This window comes from Canis lupus, chromosome 20 (genome assembly GCF_048164855.1).
Source record: "Canis lupus baileyi chromosome 20, mCanLup2.hap1, whole genome shotgun sequence".
Lineage (NCBI taxonomy): Eukaryota > Metazoa > Chordata > Mammalia > Carnivora > Canidae > Canis > Canis lupus.
This window is the reverse complement of record NC_132857.1, coordinates 19,598,034-19,620,761: the sequence shown is the minus strand read 5'-3', so window position 1 is coordinate 19,620,761 and position 22,728 is coordinate 19,598,034. Positions and strand designations below refer to the sequence as shown.

Sequence of the window (22,728 nt, the reverse complement as noted above, 5' to 3'; positions counted from 1 at the left end):
TTTGAGCAGACAATATAATATTATTAGCAATAGTCACTATATTTTACAGCAAATCTCTCAGAACCTATTCATCTTGCACATGTGAAATGCTATACTCATTGAAAAATAGCTTCCCATTCTCCTGTCCCACAGCCTCAGGCAACCACCATTCTACTCTGTTTCAATAAGTTGAACTATTTTAGATACCACACAAAAGTGGAATAATGTGGTATTTATCCTTCTGTGACTTTTTTTTAAGATTGTGTTTATTTTAAAGATAGTGTGAGCAGGGGGAAGGGCAGAGAGAGAGATCATCCCAAGCAGATTTAATGCTGAGTGCAGAGCCTGATATAGGGCTTGATCCTAAGACCCTGAGATCATGACCTGAACCAAAATCAAGAGTTTGATGCTTAACCAACTGAGCCACCCAGGCACCCCTGGTGGTTAAATAAGTGACTAACTTATTTCAATTATCATAATGTCCTCCAGGTTTATCCATGTTTTTGTATATAGCAGGATACCCTTTGTAAGGCTGAATAATATTCCACTGTGTGTATGTACCATATTTTTTTTATCCATTCATTTATCGATGAATATTTAAGTTGTTTTCATACTTTGGCTATTGTGAATAATGCTGTAATAACATAGGAATGCATACATCTTTTGAAATCCTGATTTTAATTCTTTTAAAAATACCAGAAATGGAAATGCTAGATCACACAATAACTATATTTTTAATTTTTTGAGGAACCACCATATTCTTTCCTTAGCTGCTGCACCATTTTACATTTCCACCAGCAGTGTACAAGTGTTCCAATTTCTCCACCTCCTTAGCAACATTTGTTATATTTTAGGCTTTTTACAAGAATAATAGCCATTCTAACAAGTGTGAGGTGATAGAGGTGATAGCTCATTGTGGTTTTGATTTGCATTTCCCTAATAATTAGTGATATTGAGCTTCCTTTCACATATATGTTGGCCATTTATATCTTATCTGGAAAACTGTCTATTCAAGCTCTTTGCTCATTTAATCAGGTTATTTAATGTTGCTTTTTGGCTTTGAGTCCTAGGGGTTTTAAAATATATTTTAAATATTAACCCAATATCAAATATATGGCTTACAACTATTTTTTCTCATTCTGTAGATTGCCTTCTGTTCTTTTGATTATTCTTTGCTATGAAAAAACTATTTAGTTTTTATGTAGTCCTACTTACAGATTTTTGCTTTTGTTTGCAATATTGGTATCATATCTGAGAAATCACTACTAAGATCAATGTCAAGATTTTACTATATGTTTTCTCCTAGGAGCCTTATAGTTTCATGTCTTGCATTTAAGTTTTTAAGCCATTTAGAATTGATTTTTGTGTATGGCATAAGACAAGGGTCTAAGTTCATTCTTTTCCATGCGAATACCCCATGTTCCCTACACGATTTGTTGAAAAGATTATCCTTTCCTCATTTTGCATTCTTGGCATTTTTGCTGAAAATTAATTGAATATATATGCATAGGTTTATTTCTAGGCTCTCTATTCTGTTTCATGGGACTACATGTCTGTCTTTATACATCATATCATTTTAATTGCTGTAGATTTGTAATGCATTTTGAAATCAGGAAATATAATGGCTTCAGCTTTGTTTTTCTTTCTCAAGATTGTCTTGGCTATTTGGGGACCTCCATTGTTCCAAATATATTTTAGGATTTTTTTTTCTATTTCTGTAAAAAATGTCATTGGGATTTTGAAGAGGATAACATTGAATATATAGATTTCTTTGTATAGTATGGGTATTAAACAACATCCATGAACATGAGTTGTCTTTCCATTTACTTGTGTTGTCTTTAATTTATTTTACCAATGTTTTGTAGTTTTTAGTGTATACATCTTTCACTTCTTTGTTTAAGTTTATTCCTAAGTATTTTATTCTTTTTGATACCATTGTAAAAGTGATTATTTTCTTAATTTCTTTTTCAGATAGCTCATTGATTTAGAAATGCATCTGATTTTCATATGTTAATTTTGTATCCTGCTACTTTACTGAATTTGCTTATGAGTCTTAATAGGTTTGTATGTGTGTGTAGTCTTTAGGGTTTGCTACATGTGCAATCACATCATCTGTGAAGAGACAAATTCCACATCACATTTTAGGATCTGAGACTTATAGCCTTTCAGTTTCAGGTACCAAATTCAATGTCACATAGAATACCCTCAGCCACAGGTAACAGAAGCCCTTCTTCAAATTGGCCTGAACACCAAAGACATTTATTTCATGTATTAGGAAGTCTAAAAGTGGGATAGACTCCAGAGCCAATTGATTTAGCAGCTTAGAGATGTTATAAGAGACCCTAATTCTCTGCTGCCATGGAGTGGACTTCCTGCCAAAATGGTAACTCTCATGGTCATAATATGCTTGCCAGCAACCACTAGAATAATATACTTCCTTGATTATTTCGTTTTGGTTTTTTTTTTTTAAGATTTTTTTTTTTTTTTAAATTCATGAGAGACACAGAGAGGGAGGCAGAGACAGAGGTAGAAGGAGAAGCAGGCTCCATGCAGGGAGCTTAATGTGGGACTTAATCCTGGGCCTCCAGGATCTCGCCCTGGGCTGAAGGCAGCGCTAACCCACTAAGCCACCAGGGCTGCCCCTTCCTTGATTATTTCTAATAGGAGACTGACACTAGCTCTTTTTCCCAGGAACTCCAGTAGGTCCTTGATCCATATTGGCTTAGGTTTACTCATCCCTCAATTAACCAGTTCCAGGGGGCATAGTCTTATCATGATTGGCTTACACTAATCTTCTGAAATAAAATGGATGTTAGGAACATTAGCTCCAATATCCTCTATAGCCAGGTCTTTGCCAGTGTATTCATATGTAAATGAAAGTCCTAACTTCCTAATATCTTTTCTCTAGCCAACTTTATCACTGTGCTCTTATACTGAAGGTCTTAGAGTGAAGACTATTGTGCATGAGTAGATACTGGCAGAAAAATTATTTAACAAAGCCATGCATCTCTCAGTTTACTTGTGGCTTAAGTCATTATCTACAACCAACACTTTATTTTTATTATTTATTTTGATTACAGTATAGTTAATATACAGTGCTATACATGATCATCATGATAAGTGAACTCTTAAATCTCTTCACCTATTTCACCCTATCCACCTCTCTGCTGGTAACTGTCAATTTGTTCTCTGTAGTTAAGAGTCTATTTTTTGGTTTGTCTCTTTTTGTGTATTTGTTTGGGTTTTTTTTTTCTTAAATTCCACTTACAAGTGAAATCATATATTTGTCTTTCTCTAATTTATTTCACTTAGCATTATACTCTCTAAATCTATCCATGTTGTAGCAAATAGCAAGTTTTCCTTCTTTTTTATGACTGAGTAATATTCCATTGTGTATATATACCACATCTTCTTTACCCATTCATTTATCGATGGCCACCTATGCTGCTTTCATGATTTGGCAATTATAAATAATGCTGCAATAAACATAGGGTATATATCTTTACAAATTAGAATCCTCATATCCTTTGGGCAAATACTCAGTAGTAGAATTACTGGATCATATGGTAATCCTTTTTTTTTTTTCATTTTTTTAAGATTTTATTTCAGAGAGAGTGAGCACAAGCAAGGGGTGAAGTGAAAGGGAGAAGCAGAGTCCCCACTGAGCAGGGAGCCCAATGTGGGACTTGATCCCAGAACCCTGGGATCAAGACCTGAGCCAAAGGCAGACACAACCAACTGAGACACTTACTATTTCTATTTTTAATTTTTGAGGAACCTTCAGACTATTTTCCAGAGTGGCTGCTCCAGTTTACATTCCCACCAATAGTGCATGAGGGTTCCTTTTGCTCTGGATACTCTGTTGTTTCTTATGTTGTTGATTTTAGCCATTCTAACAGATATGAGATGATATCTTGTTGTAGTTTTGATTTGCATTTCCCTGATGACAAATGATGTTAAACATCTTTTCATGTCTGTTGGCCATCTGTATATCTTCTTTGCTCATGTCTTCTGCTCATTTTTATTTGGATTATTTAGGGGTGGTTATTTTTTGGTGTTAACTTACATATAAATTCTTTATATTTTTTTAAACACTAACCCTTTATTGGATATATCATTTGCAAATATCTTCTCCTATTCAGTAGATTGTGTTTTACTTTTGTTGGTTGTTTCCTTTGCTGTGCGGAGGACCTTTATTTTAATATAGTCCCAATACCTTATCTTTGCTTTTGTTTACCTTGCCTCAGGAGACATATCAAGATATTATTATAGCTGATGTCAGAGAAATTACTGCCTATGCCCTCTTCTTTATGGTTTCAGGTCTCACATTTAGGTCCTTAATCCATTTTGAGTTTGTTTTTGTGTATGGTGCAAGAAAATGGGTCCAATGGCATTTTTTTGCATGTAGCTATCCAGTTTTCCCAACATCATTCATTGAAGAGACTTTTTCACACTGCATATTCTTGCCTCATTTGTTGAAGATTAAATGACCATATAACCATGGGTTTATTTCTGGATTCTCTATTCTTTTCCATTGATTTATGTATCTGTTTTTGTGCCAGTGCCATACTGTTTTGCTATAGCTTTGTAGTATGTCTTGAAATCTGGGATTGTGGTACCTCCAGGTTTGTTTTTCTTTTTCAAGATTGCTTTAGCTAGGGGCAGTCAGTTAAGCATCTGACTCTCGATTTCAGCTCAGGTCATGATCTTAGAGTCCTGGGATGGAGCTCCACCTCAGGCTCTGTGCTCAGTGAGCAGTCTGCTTGGGGATTTTCTCTCCCCTCTCTCTTTCTCTATCCCTCCCCCTGCTTTCACTTTCTCTCTCTCTCTGTCTCGTACATAAGTACATTTTTTTTTAAGATTGCTTTGGCTATTCAGTCTTGGAGTTCCATATAAATTTTAGGAGTTTGTTGTAGTTCTGTGAAAAATGTTGTTGATATTTTGATAGGGATTACATTAACTATATAGATTGCTTTGGGTAGTATGGACATTGTAACAATATTTATTCTTCTAATCCATGAACATGGAATATCCTACCATTTGCTTGTGTTGTTTCAATTTCTTTCATCAGTGTTTTATAGTTTTCAGAATACAGCTCACTTATCTCCTTCATTAAGTTTATTCGGAGGTGTTTGCTTATTTTTGATGCAATTGTATATAAGACTGTTTTCTTAATTTCTCTTTCTGCTACCTCATTATTAGTGTGTAGAAATGCAATGGATTTTTGTATATTTATTTTGTGTGCTGCAACCTTATTAATTCGTTTATCAGTTCTAGTGTTTTCTGGTGGAGTCTTTAGAGTTTTCTATATATGCCATTTGCAAATAGTGAAAGTTTTACTTCTTCCTGGCCTATTTGGATACCTTTCATTTCTTTTTTTTTATCTGGTTTCTGTAGCTAGGACTTCCAGTACTATGTTAAATAACAGGGGCACCTGGGTGGCTCAGTGGTTGAGCATCTGCCTTTGGCTCAGGTCGTGATCCCAGAGTCTTAAGATGGAGTCCCACATCAAGCTCCCCACACGAAGCCTGCTTCTCCCTCTGCCTATGTCTCTGCCTCTCTCTGTGTGTGTCTCATGAATAAATAAATAAAATCTTAAAAAAAGATAACAGTGTTAAAAGTGGACATCCCTGTATTGTTCCTGACCATAGAGGAAAAACTCTCAATTGTTCCCCATTTAGGATGACATAAGCTGTTGGTTTTTCATATATGGCTTTTATTATGTTGAGGTATGTTTCCTCCAAATCTACTGTCTTGAGGGTTTTTATCATGATTGGATATTGTGCTTTCTCAGATGATTTTTCTGCATCTATGGAAATGATCATATGGTGTCTATCCTTTGTCTTGTCAGTGACACTTTAATAATTCAGTAAAGCAACTGGACTCCCTATATCATTTAGGAATCTTTAAGGTTGTAAGTGACCCCAAAAGAGTGGCTTAAAACAAATAGTTTTGTATCACAAAAGAAATCTGAGCATATGTATTTGCTTATATTGGCTCTGTAGCTTGACAATATCAAGATTACTGTCTATGATTTTCAGCCCTTTTTATATAGGGTGACCCCTCATAGTGACAAAATGGCTGCTGCAATTTCAGATATCAAGTTTATATTTTAAGCAGGAAGGAGTAAAGGTGATCCTACTTATATATAATTAACCAGAATGAGTGAATGACCCATGGCTTCCCCTGGCTAGTAGGCAACTAAGAAGGGGCCTGCAAACATAATATTTTCTTCACACTATGAACTTGACGATGTATGTAAGCATACATAATTCATTATAGAGTAATTTACTTTCTTCCAGAAGATGGAAGTGAGTTATAGGTGATGATAGGCATAAATTTCTAGATATGTCCAGTCTAGCTACCCTGTTCTGTATGAGTGCTGCAGGCTGTTTACTTGTGGCAGCTCTCCTAGATATGGGAGACTCTGCTAAGCATAACCCCCTCTTACCTTTTGGTTTTCAGCCCAACCTCCTGGGTTCCTGTCCTAAAGAACCCAGTTGGTCTGGTGAATTGAATCACAATTGAGGCCGGAGGAAGCTGTGGTTGACCTGTTTTCTTTGTTACCCCTATAAAAAGCCTATATGATCTATTCTCATAACTCTTTCACAGTGTCTATGTGAGGAATAAGGGAGTCCTTATCACTGTCTTTCTTCTTCCGTCCCCCAAAGTGGCTTTTGTTATTTTGGATTGGCAAGCTCTGACAGACTATGAAGGAAATTTTCCCTCCTTACCTAAGCCTCAAGAGTTGTCCTTTTCTTTGCTTCAACTCTATTATCCCTCTTTATCCCTTATAACTCACTGGATACTGGGTATGAAGAGGCTACAGTAGATGGAGAAAGGACTAAAGCAAAAGGGATTTCATTTTGGCCTTCATTAAGTCTTGCTTTGTTCCCACAGCATTTAGGAGCTGGATGCAGAATAGGACAAGACTGGAGGATCTACTTCCCACACCTCCACCATTCTCAGATTCATCCTACTCTGAACAGAGAAGAGACTGAAGCCCTTCTGATGACTCCTTGGAATCCCAGACCTACTAGGAACCAAGGCAGCAAGTAGGAGGTAATTGTCTTCTGTTGCCTCCGGTTCCTATTCTCTTCTGTTAGAACAGAGCATTGCTGTCCTCCATATGAACTTCCCTTCTGAGCCTGCTTCTTAAATCCTATAATAGAATTCACCCCTCCTACACTAATGGTTCTGTTCTAAGGCAAAAAGAAATAAAAAAAATTACTTTAGATTTCTGAGTCTAAGGACCTGGCTAATTCTTTTTCCTTTTGGTGCTTAATGGAATATAGTACATATTTTCGTTTTTTGATGGAAACTGGTCATTCAGACATAAAAGTGATATACGTGTAGAACATCAACACCAGAGATCCAAACACAACTCATGAATGGATGTGGCTTCCAAGGCAATGAAGATTAGGTAGTAGGAAGTGTTCATAGCCAAAGACGGTAAGTGGTGACAGCATTTTACGTGTACCCAGGACTCCCTGTGTTCTTTTCCAAACACTTCAGGTTTTATCAAAGAGGCGTAAGTTTACAATAAGCACTTGATTGTTTGGAAGGACAAATTTTTGTAAGATTTTGGGTTTTTTTTTTTTTTCATCCCAGTGCTGGACACAGTACTTCGCAAAATACTCAGAAGCTGCCCTATGTCGGTTTAACAGTCTCTCAGTGCTCTCTGTTGTTGGAGAGAAATGAGTATCCTTGGTTTTATTTTATTTTATTTTTTTAAGATTTTATTTATTTATTCATGAGAGACACAGAAAGAGGCAGAGACATAAGCAGAGGGAGAAGCAGGCTCCCTGCAGGGAACCTGATGCGGAACTTGATCCCAGGACCCCAGGATCACGACCTGAGCCAAAGACAGATGCTCAACCACTGATCCACCCAGGTGTCCCATATCTTTGGTTTTAAAACACATCCCTGATTCCCTGAATAGATTATTGGCTGCTCAGGAATGATTCTTAAGGATCCTATAAATGATAAAGGGAAGGAAATCTTGGGCTTTTAGTAAAAGGGGTTCACTAAAATGTTTTAAATAGAGAAATGTAATAGCTTTTTCTAGCTCAAGTGTAAAATATTAGTTTTAAGGGATGAGAACCAACAGTATATTAACTGGTTAGGAAGCTATCAAAATAGCCATGCAAGAGACAGTGAGGACAGTGATAATACAGATGGAAAACAAGGTACAGATTTGAGGAATGTTTGGAAGACAAACTGATAATTGAATTGATATGAAGAGTGAGTGTCAAGAATGAGTTCAGAATGACTCCTAGGTTTCTGGCATGGGCAACCTATGAATGCTGTCTCTTTAACTGAAGTTTAAGGACTTAGGACAAAAAACTGGTTTGCAAGGAAGAGATGAAAGATACTCAGTTCGGTTTGGGACATTTTATGTTTCAAGTACTCCAAGTCTACACTTTTGAATATATGCATCCAAGTTCAAGTGTCATTTTTTCAAGGAAAGCTGCTCTGACCAGTTATATCTCCATCTCATAACATCTTATGTTTTTCTGTTGTGCTAATCACAGTTTAAGGTAAGTAACCAGTTTTGCAGTTAACTGTTTAATGTAATCTTCAGGAAGACAGGTTCCATTTCCCTGGCCTAGGCCAGAGCCCTTGCCATAGTAGACTCTCAGTAAATATCTAATGAGTGAATTCTAGGTGCTTCTCTATCACCTAAGAGTTAGTTATTGTTATCCTGCATCTTACAATGCAGAGCTAGAAGTTTTGAGAAATAAAGTACCTTGTATGTGGTCATACATTGAGTGAGAGTAGGGTTGCAAGATTTAGCAAATAAAATAAAAATACACAATGCACAGTCAAAATTGCATCTCAGATAAATAGCAAATATTTGTTTAGTATGAATATGTCCCAAATATTGCATGCAATAGACAATAAACAGCCCTAAGTGTGTGGCATTTTATTCAGAACTGTGTGATTCCACAGTCCAACTTTTTCTACTCTTTTATTCAGAGAATATCACTCCTATACTGAAAACCTTGTTAGGGATTATACCAGCATTAGTCCTCTTCTCTGTTAATAAAAGTTTTTGTTTTATTTCACTTTGTTTTTAAATTCTCACTTTGATGAAAAGTAAGTCAACTTATCCTGGGTGCAGATCAGCAACTCTAACAGATTCCAAACATTTGTTAAAGTCTTTCTGGGATGCCTTCTCCAAATATAAAGGTAAATTAAAATTACTTGGACTTTCTGAAATATCAGATGCAGGGAAATGAGGTTAAGGACTCTCCCTGAGTAGAAGCACTCCCCACCCACTTCTGTGGTATTTTGAGCCACTCAAGGACTGTGGCCCTATCAGATGACTATGTACGTCAAAGACAGTGCTTTATAGTTTATGAGTTTCCTCATAGATGTTCTGAATCGCTCTGGAAACAAGATAACAATGTGGTTCTTGCAATTTTCCTGAGCGATCTTTAGGGCTGTCCTGTGTGGTTAATTTGATCTGTGGAGCTACTGTGTTATGGGTAATTTTGAAACATGGGGTTTGCTTATCTGTCTTTCTTCCCTAGGTGACAACATTTAGGTACTGATTCAAGGGGCAGTACCAGGCTTTTCTTGAGGGACCTAGAAAGGTTCTTGCATAAGCTCACTCTCCCTTCTTTTTTGTCTGTCTACATGTATGTATATACATGGAAAGACACATATAAATTCTATCCTACAATATTAATAGTGATTATCTTCTGAACAGTGTGATTTTGAAATAATTTTTATCTTTCCTTTATATATTTCTATATTTAATTTTTGACATAAGCAATATTACCTTTATAATAACAATAACAATAAAGACTATTACCTTCCTGGCAGAAAAACAGCCTCAACTCTCTTTATCAGCCTTGGGTTATCCTCATACCTGATACTCTTCTGTTTCTTTATCTTCACTTAGGAAAGAATGATAAAAGAAAAATAAGATAAAGAAAAAGGAAAGAATCTAGAAGATTAATAAAAAGCAAAAGAAAAACCAAAACAGCTCTTTAGAAAGGAAACTATAATATTGGTCATAATCATCACAGAGAAACAATTACCACTGATTTAAATATAAGCAAAGAGAACATGTAAGTTAAGAATTTGATGTACAGGCTCTTTTTAAAAGAAATACTTGAAAGCAAGTATTCCTAAAGTTTAACTTTTTTTTTTTTTTTAAGATTTTATTTATTTATTCATGAGAGACAAAGAGAGGGGCAGAGACATAAGCAGAGGGAGAAGCAGACTCCCTGAAGGGAACCTGATGTGGGACTCAATCCCAGGACCCTAGGATCATGCCCTAAGCTGAAGGCAGATGCTCAACCACTGAGCCACTCAGGTACCCCAAATTTGACATTTCTAAGTAGTAAAAAATTTCAGGGCAAAGAGCACCTATTAGAACATTGAGCTTTAGGCAGGAATATGTGTTACCAGTGACAAGACAGGGCAGTTGTCATCTTTCAGTTCCTAAAGGCTGATTCTTATCCTGCAGTATAGGCCCATTTTCTAAATGGATTTCTTTTCTGTAGCCCCCAGGCAGCTGCTACCATTTAAAAGGACTCCTGTCAAATAGCTTTGAAAGAGTTTTGTTTTTTACAGATTTTATTTATTTATTTGACAGAGGGATTGAGAGAGCAAGAGCACAAGCAGGGGGAACAGCAGAGGGAGAGAGGGAAGCAGGCTCCCTGCTGAGCCGGGAGCCCAATGCGGGGCTCAATCCCAGGACCCTGAGATCATGAGCTGAGCTGAAGGCAGTCACCCAACCGACTGAGCCACCCATGTGCCTCTGAAACGTTTTCATCTGTAGAAAACAAATAGAATGCAGAACACCTGATGGGGTTCCACGGAACAAATGTTGAAGCTTCAACTATATTTTAGGCTTTGTGTCCCCAGTCCTAGCTCTGGGGCACAAGCAGAATCACAGTCATAGTCAACAAAACAGTATTTCTTTTGGTTTGCTTCTAGATGCTTTCCAGATATTCCTCCCAGCTAATTCTAAAAAGCCCAGTGGGAGGTCATTTGTGTTTGCTAACTTAGTTTCTGCCCCACCATTTTCCATTCCTGCTCTTTTCTCCAGCTCACTGTGGTGATATCCTGAAGCTGCCAGTATTGTCAAGGCCCTATTGGCTTCTGACAAAACCTTCTCCTGATTTTCCTTTGGAAAGCACTGTCTTGGGTTTCTTAAGGTCTATAAAGGTTAGTGAAACAACTCGTTCAGTTTTTATTCATCGTTTATTGTAGCTTCTTCCCACCCTGCACACCTGAATTAGTGCATAGGAGTTGGAGAAAAAGACAATCTGAGTAGTAAACACCATGGTCTACTCCCTTCTTTGACTTCCTTCCGCATTGCCCACCTTGATCCTTTGTTCTTGAATCAAACTTGAGATGTGGACACTTGTGTTTGTTTGAATGAATTCTTTCTTTCCCAGGAGGCTCTTCAGTCCTTTAGACAAAAAGCCCATTGTGGGCCACCCTGCTGGCTTTCTAGCTATGCTCAGACATCCCTGCATTCTAAGATAAATGTGGCATAAGTTATCAAATCCACTCTGTTTTCCATGAATTTAGATTTGGGGTTCCAGATCTAACAAAGTGCTGTGGGATAGAAATGTAAGAACTTCAACCAGCACTTGAAGCTGCCAGGACCTACAGGCACTTCTTTTTCAAGATAGTCATTTGAATGATCCCATATAGTTATACAAACAAAAGGCACACAACACAGGTACCTATTGCCTCAGGAGAAGGGTGAAACAGAATCTCAATATGGCCTGACTGTAAGACCTCTCTTAAGGCCCTGTGGTGTACATGGCTAATCACTGGAAAAGAGGTACAGATTTGCATAGATGCCAAGCAACTTCCTGGGAGAAAAAAGGGGTGTAAAGCCTTTTAAAGTTCAGTTCATTAGAACCTTTCTGATGAATTGGGATGGTTCTCATTGAGATTTTACTGCAGTTTTGAAAGGATAAGAGGTCCCAGAGGAAAGCGTACCATACAGGATGAGAAGCCTGGTTTGATGGGTTCATGGGGCAGGGGAAAATCTGTATCACCTGGATGAGGCTGCAAGGTCTCCCCAGGGAGCCCCTCTGGCCTAGAACTCAGTCTTTAGAACAAAAGACTTTGAACATGTGGACTGGCTGGCTCTCTCCTTAAAGCCCAATGTGGCAGTACTTCAGCCTGGGCATGATCTGGAACAGTAGAACATCAGTTTACCTGGAGAAAGTGTCCATTGGTCTGTGTGGCCACAGCAGCAACCAATGCAAGAATCTCTTCTACCTGGTGCTGAGAATCAAGACACCTTCCCGAAATGAATAGGCACCTGGCTTTCTTGACAATTCACATGGGTTGGGGGTTGAGGAAGTATAAAGGGCTCAAAATTGAGATATTTGACTTATTGATGACTTGCAGGTGAGGCTAAAACAATTAATAGCTAAAATTAGAGCGTCATGACAGCTGTTGTGCCTCTAAACTGATAAAGCCAGTCATGGGTTATACAAACAAAAAGAAAGGTCTTACCCACTTTTTATTAGTTTTATTAACAAAGACAAAAGGCTCACTCATTTTAAAATTTTTGTTAGTTTTAAAATTACTGTCCATTCTAACTCAGGGTTCAAATGAGGTTGCAGATTTACACTTTTAACTTTAATTCTTAAAATATTAAATAATTCTGGGTTTTATTTATTTTTATTTATTTATTTATTTTTATGATAGAGAGGCAGAGACGTAGGCAGAGGGAGAAGCAGGCTCCATGCACCGGGAGCCCGACGTGGGACTCGATCTGGGGTCTCCAGTATCGCGCCCTGGGCCAAAGGCAGGCACCAAACCGCTGCGCCACCCAGGGATCCCAATTCTGGGTTTTAAAAGTAGAAATTAATGTGGTTATCTGCCCTACCCTTGTAGGACCTATCCACATAGATCTTTCAAATTAATCCAGATTGTCTCCTCCTCGGCTGGTACCACTCACCAGTTCATGCCCCAAGATTTCTGACTCTTGACTTGAGTCCATCTCCAGATGTTAACCCCTCCTGTCTGCCCAACCCTCCTAGACTGACTCCTTGTTCTGGGCCAGATTTTTTAGGGAGAAGGGGCAGAGATACTCTCCTTCCAGCCAGGCCTTTAGCAAATACCTACCTATCTCCTGCCCTCAGCTCCTACTCCTAAGCTGCCTCCTTAGTGGAGGAGAATAAGCAGGAGCACCAGGAAACAGAGACCAGAGTTCACTCCATCACTACATGTCTCTGCACTGTAGGCTAGTCTTTCTCAGCTATTTCACACTCTGCTGCTTCACCTGTGAACGGCAGAGAGAAAACTAGAGGTTCCCACTGTGCATTTTGTATTGAGAAACAAACATTGTTTTTTGTGTGGTAATATTTTTTGTGAGATACACATAAACAAATTTCCCTCAAATCAAATGTGAATTTTAGCCTTGGTGGAGTACTCGCAGTACATTCATAGGTCTCAGTTTTTGATAGGATCATGATGATGTGAAGTTTTTAAAAAGTTAAACCTTTGAAAAAAAAAATGGAAATTTTTAACAAGTTACGAAGCATCGTATCTAACCTTGGTATGTATTTCCCCTTCTGAAGAGGGAAAGATGAAGGTTGATTAGAGTTGATACAATGGAAAGAAATGCTGAAATCCTGGCATTAATTTTACCTTAAAAATCTGGAGTTTTTATTCACATCAACTTGATAATATAAGCAAAAGCAATGGAGAAATTTGCCCAAGAGTTGGTCTTCCCACCTTTATTCAAATTACCATCTTTATTACTTTCCATATCTTAACAAGGGAAAAACTGAAAGTAAGGGAGGTGTGTACACCACAATGACTGCAGTCATACCTTCCATCACTGAAAATGAGAATGAGCAAGCAATTTGTTTTTCCACATTCAGAACTTTATTTTTTTAAAAGCGCAATTTTCAATGGCATTAAGATTAAAATCAATCAACAAAGGCAAGAAAATTCACTATGGAGGAGATGAAATTCCTTCTTAAATCACAAACCCAAGAAAACATAGTCTAATGGTTTGATCATATCAGGAATCCCCTGCCCATACTCAAAATCAATCTTTTTTCCCTGTAATACATCTTTTTAGTCATGCACAATGGTGTTTCTCATACACACAATCATGAACAGATTTTTTAAATCAAATTCTTAAGAGCCTTGTTAGGATGGCTTGTATCTTTCTTTGAGGTTCTTTGACAAGAACAATCAAACTACAAAAACTTTCTAAGATTTCAAACCTGAAAAGATCATGTTTAATTGGACGGGGTGGTGGGGGAGTAGCAAGACAGGTCTAGTTTTTATCTTCAGCGAAATCAAGATGAGTAAACTGAAAGGAAGATTGGGTTGGGGTTTATGCAAACAGTTTCTTCCTCTCTACCCCCTTCTGCCTGCAGAGAAATTTACCTCTGCACTTCTGTATTTATCCCCTCATTCCCAGAGCACAGCTAACCAATCCTGGGCAATTCTAGCATTTTATGTAAGTCTTGATTGAATGAACAAGGTCAACATTTCTTAGGGTTCACCCTGTAGAAGCAGAACTTCCAAACTGAAAAATATAACAAGACACACTGTTCATTCAAACTGACATGAACAGAAACCATTTGGAGCTATGTCGCCATGACTATCAAGAAATACAGGGCAGCCCCGGTGGCTCAGTGGTTTAGCGCCGCCTTCAGCCCAGGGTGTAATCCTGGAGGCCTGGGATCAAGTCCCACATTGGGCTCCCTGCATGGAGCCTGCTTATCCCTCTGCCTGTGTCTCTGCCTCTATCTATCTGTGTGTGTGTGTGTGTGATGAAGAAGTACTTGTTAGGGACCCATTTATGTCAAAAGCTGAGGTAAAATGTACAGTCCTGACCCTAAGAGACATGGTTGGTAACAATAGTAATGACAGCCACTTAGCAAGTAAGTGGTTATTGTGACTACTTTAGGGAGAAGGAAGCAAAGTTAAGAATCATTAAGCAATTTGCCCAAGGTTGCACACATACACTTTGTCTCTGAAGAACACACAACTAGATTGTATTCTCCTTGAGCCTAAATGAAGACTGAGCATGTAGGACTTGAAATAGCCTCTTTTCACTTGTTTGCTTGATTGTAAACATATAAATGCATCCCCCTTGGGTGGAGGGGAGAAAAAGAGAAAATAGTAAAATGTCCAGATGGCCCAAGACACTAGCCTCCTGGAATGACTCCCTAGAGAGAAATTAGGAAGCAGATACAAAGGAACCATAAATATCTATAGAGCTTTTTTCCCCCAGGTGAATGAAGTTTATAGAAGAAATATACTCTAATTAAAGATGTAAAGAACACAGAAATGTGTAAAATAATCCCACCAGAGAAGATTGCTCTTAATGGTTTGTATGTATTTTCCTGGATTCTTCCCATATAGAAATATATAATTATCTTAAGATAATTACATACATACATACTTTTCATCTAATAATATGCTACATAATTTTTTTTGTATCTTCATTTTTTTCCTGAGAGTTCTCAGTATTACATTGTATGGCTATACCATAATTTATGTTACATTCTGTTGATTTAGACATTTGAATTTGTTTTAAAATTTTCATTATTACAAATATTATACAATAAATATTTTTGTATACACATCTTTTCAATGTGTGTAAAATAACTCCCTGGAAGTGGAACTGTCAGGTAAAAGGAAAGGCATATTTAAAATTTTACGGACTATTGTGCAAAATGGTACTATTTTATATTTCTACCATCAGTGTAGGATAGTGCCGCACATAGGATAAGACATTAAGTGGTAATTATTATGGGAGATTTTAGGGAATTACGGACATAGTCTTTACCACTCCTGTAGCCATCTTCATGGCATGTTTTAAACTTGTTTCAGAAAGAACTGACTCCAGTGGAGCATCAATTAAAGCCAGTAGTGCTTATGTGTGTTTGTATGTGATTTAGATATAGACTCTGTAGGAGATACAGAAGAAGCATTAGTCACAGTCTTTACTTTCAGTTAAGTCTCCAATTTGGTTGGAAATTTCATTCAGGAAACAAATGAAAACACAAATAAGGATGCTATTAAGTACTAAATTGATACAGAGATGCATTATAGGTTGTAAAGATAAAGTTGTAAGAGGGATGGAAGTGAAGGCCTTGAAGAACACATGGAATTTGTGCCAAGAAAGGGGCTTTCCAGGTTTGGGAAACAGCATGAACAAAGCCATAGATAAGGGATTCTGTGTGTCACTGTGCATCTCTGCAGATGGTGGGGGGAAATGAGGAAAAGGGTGTGAATGAAGGCAGAAAGGAAAGGACATGGCCAGGGCAGAATTGTCAGGAATATGCTGGAATAAACATGTTGAACTAAGTAATCAAGGGTTACAGCTGTGGGCTCAGTATATTGGAGAGATACCACAAGGGTCTGTGACAGTATGAAGTTTGGTGACATGGGCTTATCACTAACTGAACACTGTGAGCACTCACATGGAAGTTGAAGCTGTGACTGGATAAGAATGTAAAATGAAGAACTGCATTTATTGTCACTAACATTATCAATAATGTAACGTAAAATGAATTTTCAAGAGGTTTGTTTAATCTCATCATTTAAGCTTGCCGTTATCACTTAACACTACAACAACTGTAATAATTCAGGTGACATCCTTATTCTAATTTTACAGCTGAAAATATTGAGGTATAGAGTGGTTAAGAAACTTGCCCAGGAAGAGAGAGCTATCTTCATTAACACTAACAGGATCTTTAGAAAAGCCACTCATAAAATCAAAGGCCACATTACAAAGAATAAACACCAAGCTCTCACCCTCTTTTGAATGCTCCTTAGGACATAGGTCGATAGGCAAGATGAAGATGGGGTTACAGTGTCTTGGTGACATCTGCACCCTCATAGTATGATATATCCAACGGCCTTTCAGAGGATTAGAAATTAGTGAAAAAATAAGGTTCACAGATCATCAGAAAAAGTCTATTCAGGTTAAGAAAAAAAAGCGTTCATTTTTGACTCATTGGTGTTCTCTGCTCATTGAGTCATGATTGCTTAATGTTGCCAGGTGCTTCAATAATGCCCTCTTTCCTTTTTTGACTATTAGGTACTTTCTCTCACTTTTCCTTTCCAGTTTTGGGGATTTTTTTCAGATTTTAATTTGCTACTAAGAAATGGGGAGAGAGAACCATTGATTTTTATAACAATTTTAACATTTAGGTAAACCACGCCTCCGAATAATCAAGAATCCTGCCCAAGAAAACGAAGTTGATCCCTATTAGCAATAGAACTCAAATGTCTGAACATTCTTCTTTGGATCTTTTTTATCCAAGTACTTTTTAATAAAGTTACCAGATTCTGCGATACTGTGCTGATTTCCTTCCTGAGACCTAATAAATTCAGCTTTTATTTTCAAGTCCCTAAAAGCAAGCGAGTCATTCTCTTGAGGAGACTCACCCTTAGGTGAGTTAAATGACCACCCAGTAAAAAATGGAGACAATAGGAAGTCTGACAGATAATCTGTCCTGAAGTTTACCTATTCAAAAGGCAACTATGGGAAAGTTTTTTCATGTAATGAGCAGAAATCTGTTTTCCTGGAGTATCAACTCACAAATATAAGGCTGAATCAAATTGAGTGTTTTATAATGTGAACTCAGAATGAGTCTGGGATTCACTCTCCCAATCCAAGGATCAGAGGAGCATAACCTCGGTGACTATTTTATTTAGATTATGCTTCTTTTCATTCATGTTTTCAGAATACATAGTGCCAGGTGTTTCAAATCTGAAGTATGAACAGCCACTTATTATCAGTGAGAACAGAAACTCTGCTACATGTTAGGGTTTTTTGTTTTGGGTTTTGTTTTTTTTTTTTTTTTTGGATTTTAGAAAACAACCAAAAAAAATATTTGATATGCCTGTGGCTTACATGAAAATACTTTTCTTTGATTTGTAAGAATTCAGGAATAGATGCATACTTTTTGGTAGATGATATATCAGCAAACTGTTGTTAGCATCTCTATACTATATCTCAAATATATCAACTTGCCTTCAGCCCCACTATAGCTACCCAGGTCCAAGTCACTCATTATCATTTTTTCTCGGGGCACCCCCGGTGGTGCAGCGGTTTAGCGCCGCCTGCAGCCCGGGGTCTGATCCTGGAGACCCAGGATCAAGTCCCGCGTCGGGCTCCCTGCATGGAGCCCGCTTCTCCCTCTGCCTGTGTCTCTGCCTCTCAGTCTCTCTCTGAATAAATAAATTTAAAAAAAATACTTCTATCATTTTTTCTCCTGGACCACTATAATTACCTCCTGGCTTGGTTTCTAGCAGCCAGTATATTTTTTAAATCAAAAGTCATTTCTGAGTTCTGTCCTGCTCAGAATCTCCCAAGACCTACAAGCCCTTGCCTAACCTGGCCTTTAACTACCTTTTCAGTTTTGTCTAATTCTACTCTTGCCCCAGCCCTCTGGCCTCTGGCGTTCAAACTTAACCAAGGTTGTTCTCCCTAGTGTTGCAGAATTGGTTTCCTCTTCCTGGAAGTCTTTCTTGTTTGGTACAGCAACCTCTTTCTTCTCTTTAGATCTCAGCCTGATGTCAGTGCCAGAGAGAAACCTTTCCTTACTACCCTAAGTAAGACCCATATTTTTACTCCATTTCTTGTTTATTTTATAACAATTATATTAATTTTTTATTTCTTTACTTTTTATTTTTCTTTATAAAAAATTTGAAAGCTCTTTGGTAGCAGGGGCCATCTCTGTTCACTACCATATACTACCTAGTGCTTGGTACCATGCCAGGAATACAGTGGGTTCTGATGCATATTGATTTCTTTATGTTCCAAAGAGGAACTTAAATGCATTTTTGCTAGTCGTTTTTGTTTTGATAATAAAGGAATAGCTTGAAATTTGATTGTTGGGCAGCCCTGGTGGCTCAGAGATTTAGCGCCACCTTCAGCCCAGGGCGTGATCCGAGAGACCTGGGATCGAGTCCCACATCGGGCTCCCTGCATGGAGCCTGCTTCTCCCTCTGCCTGTGTCTCTGCCTCTCTCTCTCTGTGTCTCTCATGAATAAATAAATAAGATCTTAAAAAAAAAACTGAAATCTGATTGTCAACAAGGTTGACTTTGAGAAGACAACTAAGACTGGGCTAGTGATATAGATAACTAAGGCATGCCTACGAGTCATTTGAGACACTGGTCTCTAGGCTAAAATGTTAAAGTGGCCTGATTAATCAACAGATACTTGCACTGGTAATATTCCAGTGATAACTCCGTATTCAGTTACCAAGGGACTGTGGCAAAATCAAGTGTCTTTGGAAGACAGCGAAGATGAGGAAGGGTTTAGAAAGCATGGGATTATAGTAGAAAATGAACAGTGAAGGAAGAACAGAAGATGAGGATTTTAATGTCCGCATGAGGATAATAATGTAAAAAAAAATGAGATGAACATCAAAGGAGTGTTATATGGAAGAAATATTAGATTTATTCTAAATTGTTCCAGAAACAGAACTAAGATCAGAAAAAAATACATTTCAGATCATCATAAGAAAGAACTTGAACAGCTGTTCAAAAGTAAAATCTTCTTGTGAAGAACTTAACTTTTTGTCATGACAAATATTCTGGCAAGAACAATAGCCTCTTCAAATGAATATTAGTGTGAAAATTTTACACATATTGACTTGTATGGAATAAACCCTTAATTCATATTGTTAAGTAATTGAAACTAAAGTGATGAATATGTTAATTAGCTTGATTGTAGTAATCATTTACAATTTATGCATATGTTAAAACATCACATTGTGCCCCTTAAATATACACAATTTTTATTTATCAATTATGACTTCATTAAAGCTGGAAAAAAAATTCACATTTGGTAAATAAATGAATATATTACTTTAAGTGGCTGCACAAATCTAGAATGCTAATACTCTGATTTTTCTAGTATCCACTCTGCACCATGTGGGAGTTACAGAGAGAAATCAACACTTGCTTCTTGCCTTAAAAGTTGCTGTAAAGATAAAGGAAACGCTTGAAGCAATGAGAAATTCTAACAGTGTTTTAACAGAGGATGTTAGAGAAGGTAAAACCCCTGAGCTGCTGTAGTTTTCTTAGAGGAGTTGTATGAGTTGGTTCCTGAAAGTTTAATGAAAGTTCCTGAAAAAAGATATGGCATTTTAGAAAATTAGTACAAAGCTCTAGAGATAAAATTGAGCATGACATAAGGGACAGACAATAGATAAGCTGGTTAGAGTGATGTGTTCACCTGGCAAGGAAGAAACGAAGCAGTGGGCACATAGAAGCCAGACTGAGAAGTTTGGGTTTGATTCAGGGAACACATGGAAGTTTCATAAATTATTAGGTAGAGGTGGGTCATAATTAGAATGTGTATGAGAAACATTCACTTATAGATTCATGCTGGACAAAATAGGCGTGTGCTTTTCAAATTGAGGTGTATAGCCACTCATATTCACATACCCAAATGTTCATGAGCATGGATTTTTACTTGAAGATTTTGGGGAAAGATAATTTAGCTTTTAAGTAATTGAAGACATTATTTTATATCAAACAAATATGATAAAACCTGATTTCAGAGAAATGATGTTCTTGTTGCAGAACGGCCATAGGTCCTGCTCAAGGGTCCTGCTAGCTCTCATGGGCTCTCTGTGGCAGGTGGTTCTCAGATGAGGAAATCTGATGAGCAGCTTGTGAGGGAAGGCAAAAGAGCCGAAGACAATGCTCAGTTAATAAACACTGAGAGGGCAGCCCAGGTGGCACAGCGGTTTAGTGCCGCCTTCAGCCCAGGGCATGATCCTGGAGACCCGGGATTGAGTCCCACGTCAGGCTCCCTACATGGAGCCTGCTTCTTCCTCTGCCTGTGTCTCTGCTTTTCTGCGTGTGTGTGTGTGTGTGTGTGTGTGTGTGTGTGTCTCATGAATAAATAAATAAAATCTTAAAAAAAAAAAAAAAAACAAGAACATGCTGCTCTGGACACTTGTGCTAAGTTCTGGGGGTGGAGAGGTGAAGTCAATACTGCCCTGGAGTCGCTATTCATCTGGGAGGGATAGATATAAAAGAAGATAAATATATTTTGGAAACAAATAAAAACCAGGTATTCACAGAATGAGGCCTGGGGTAAATTAGAGGAAATAACTAGAATATAATGACAAATTGAATACAGAGGCTAAGGGGGATGACACAAAAGCCAAACTAAGATTTCTGCCCTGGGAAACCCAAGGGATGAAGCTGTTTCTAACAGAAAATGTAGTTGTGTGATTAGTGCCCAAAGTGGTGACTGTTACAGAAGAAATGTCTGTTAACAGAGAACTTATGCCTAGGAAGAAAACAGCACATGAAAAAGACAAACACCCACTTAGAGAACTTGTTTGCACCCACACTGTCTTACCTCGTTCTATGGCTCTCCCACCTACCCATGTACATGAGCTCATTTCCATCAATGGTTTTAATGCAGAAGTTCTGATATTTTCCTATATTTAACTTACCCTACCTATTAGAATAAAAGCAGTTGAAAATTCCAGAGTAACCTTTCCAGTAAAAAACACGGAGTCTTACAGCTCTTGATAACAATTAAAATAAAGATCTAAACGTATAGAAATAGAATGTACCAAAAAAAAAAAAAAAAGAAATAGAATGTACCTTGTTGAGGATGGTACTTGAACTATACACATGACTTAGATGTTTAGGTTTTTGTGAAGAAGAAAATTATAGCAAATTTGAAACACATAGATTCTACCTTTCTTATAGAGCAGTGGTTTATGTTCATTGAATTGAATACCAGTGGCACATTGGCAAATGAAATCATTTGTTATTAATAATAGTTTTCAAATAATAATCACGAGTAGCTATTGCTAGCAATTAACATTTATTGAGTACTTAGTCTATGCTAAGCACTGGTTTAGCTCAGCACTTCTTATTCTTAGTGCAAGAAATGAATTCACTTGTCACACGACCAAATTTGTTGGATATCATTATTTGTGTTTTATGGATAAGGTAAATGAAGCAGTGGAGGTAAAGATATCTGTCCAAGGTAACATAATTAGAAGATGGCAGGAGTTGGGTTGCTTAAGAACTCCAGAGCTCAAATGCTTATACCTTACTCTCTAATAATAATAATCTCTATGTGTGTTGCCAATAAACAGCATCTGAAATATTTTTGAGAAAATTATCCCAAAGGATTTCAAAAATGGGCCAAATATTAGGTAATTCAAACTGACAGGAGATCACCCACAGCAATTAGTTCTTTGGAAACTGTATCAGATCTGGTTTATGCACCTTTACAGATTTACTCAGACCCACCTGCCCTCTGGGTTCTTACTGCCTGGTCAGGGGAGTGCCCTGGCCACCACTGATACCTCCACCTGCTGTTACCACCTCCTCAGGGTGATTTCTGGGCTCCAATATGGTCTCCGTTTTGCCTGTGGAGAATGCAGATGTAATCTGACCAAACCTACACAGAATCTGGCTCCTCCCATCACTCTGGTCTCAAACGAAGCATATTAATGTAAGGTGTGGTATCTGGCTTCTCCAGGAGCTGCCTGGACAAGTGGGGTAGGACAACCAAGAAGTGCAAGGGAGTTAATGTACCATGTGCCAAACTTGACTTTTGAGGCATGGAAGATGGAAAGTAGTTGGATGATAATTCCTCGACTTGATGAGTTGTTTGAAAATAATATGACTCCAGAGAGCCTGTTTGAAATCTATGTGACTGAACAGTCATTAGTGTCTTCTTGGGAAACTAGTCCGCTTGTTAATACAATAGCTTGTCCTTCTTTCTGTCCTTCCT

The 22,728-nt window shown here is 37.8% G+C and overlaps 1 protein-coding gene and 1 long non-coding RNA gene across 16 annotated transcripts in view; both read left to right on the top strand.

The window, feature by feature from the left end:
* Positions 1–7,216, top strand: part of ADAD1 (adenosine deaminase domain containing 1) — a 98,196-nt gene extending 90,980 nt beyond the window's left edge. For all 7 annotated transcript variants that reach the window (XM_072788513.1, XM_072788515.1, XM_072788512.1 and 4 more), the window contains one exon: positions 6,880–7,216. In XM_072788513.1, the coding sequence (XP_072644614.1) occupies positions 6,880–7,038 (159 nt within the window). In that variant the 3' untranslated portion in view covers positions 7,039–7,216. The remainder of the gene's footprint in view (positions 1–6,879) is intronic.
* Positions 7,217–8,074: 858 nt separating this feature from the next.
* Positions 8,075–22,728, top strand: part of LOC140611720 (uncharacterized) — a 117,992-nt gene continuing 103,338 nt past the window's right edge. For 2 of the 9 annotated variants that reach the window (XR_012012865.1, XR_012012864.1), the window contains exons 1-5: positions 8,075–9,171; positions 9,890–10,058; positions 10,149–10,306; positions 11,045–11,163; positions 15,224–15,319. This is a non-coding gene — a long non-coding RNA (uncharacterized lncRNA). The remainder of the gene's footprint in view (positions 9,172–9,889; positions 10,059–10,148; positions 10,307–11,044; positions 11,164–15,223; positions 15,320–22,728) is intronic. The other 7 variants (XR_012012870.1, XR_012012868.1, XR_012012862.1 and 4 more) reach the window with 6 other exon arrangements.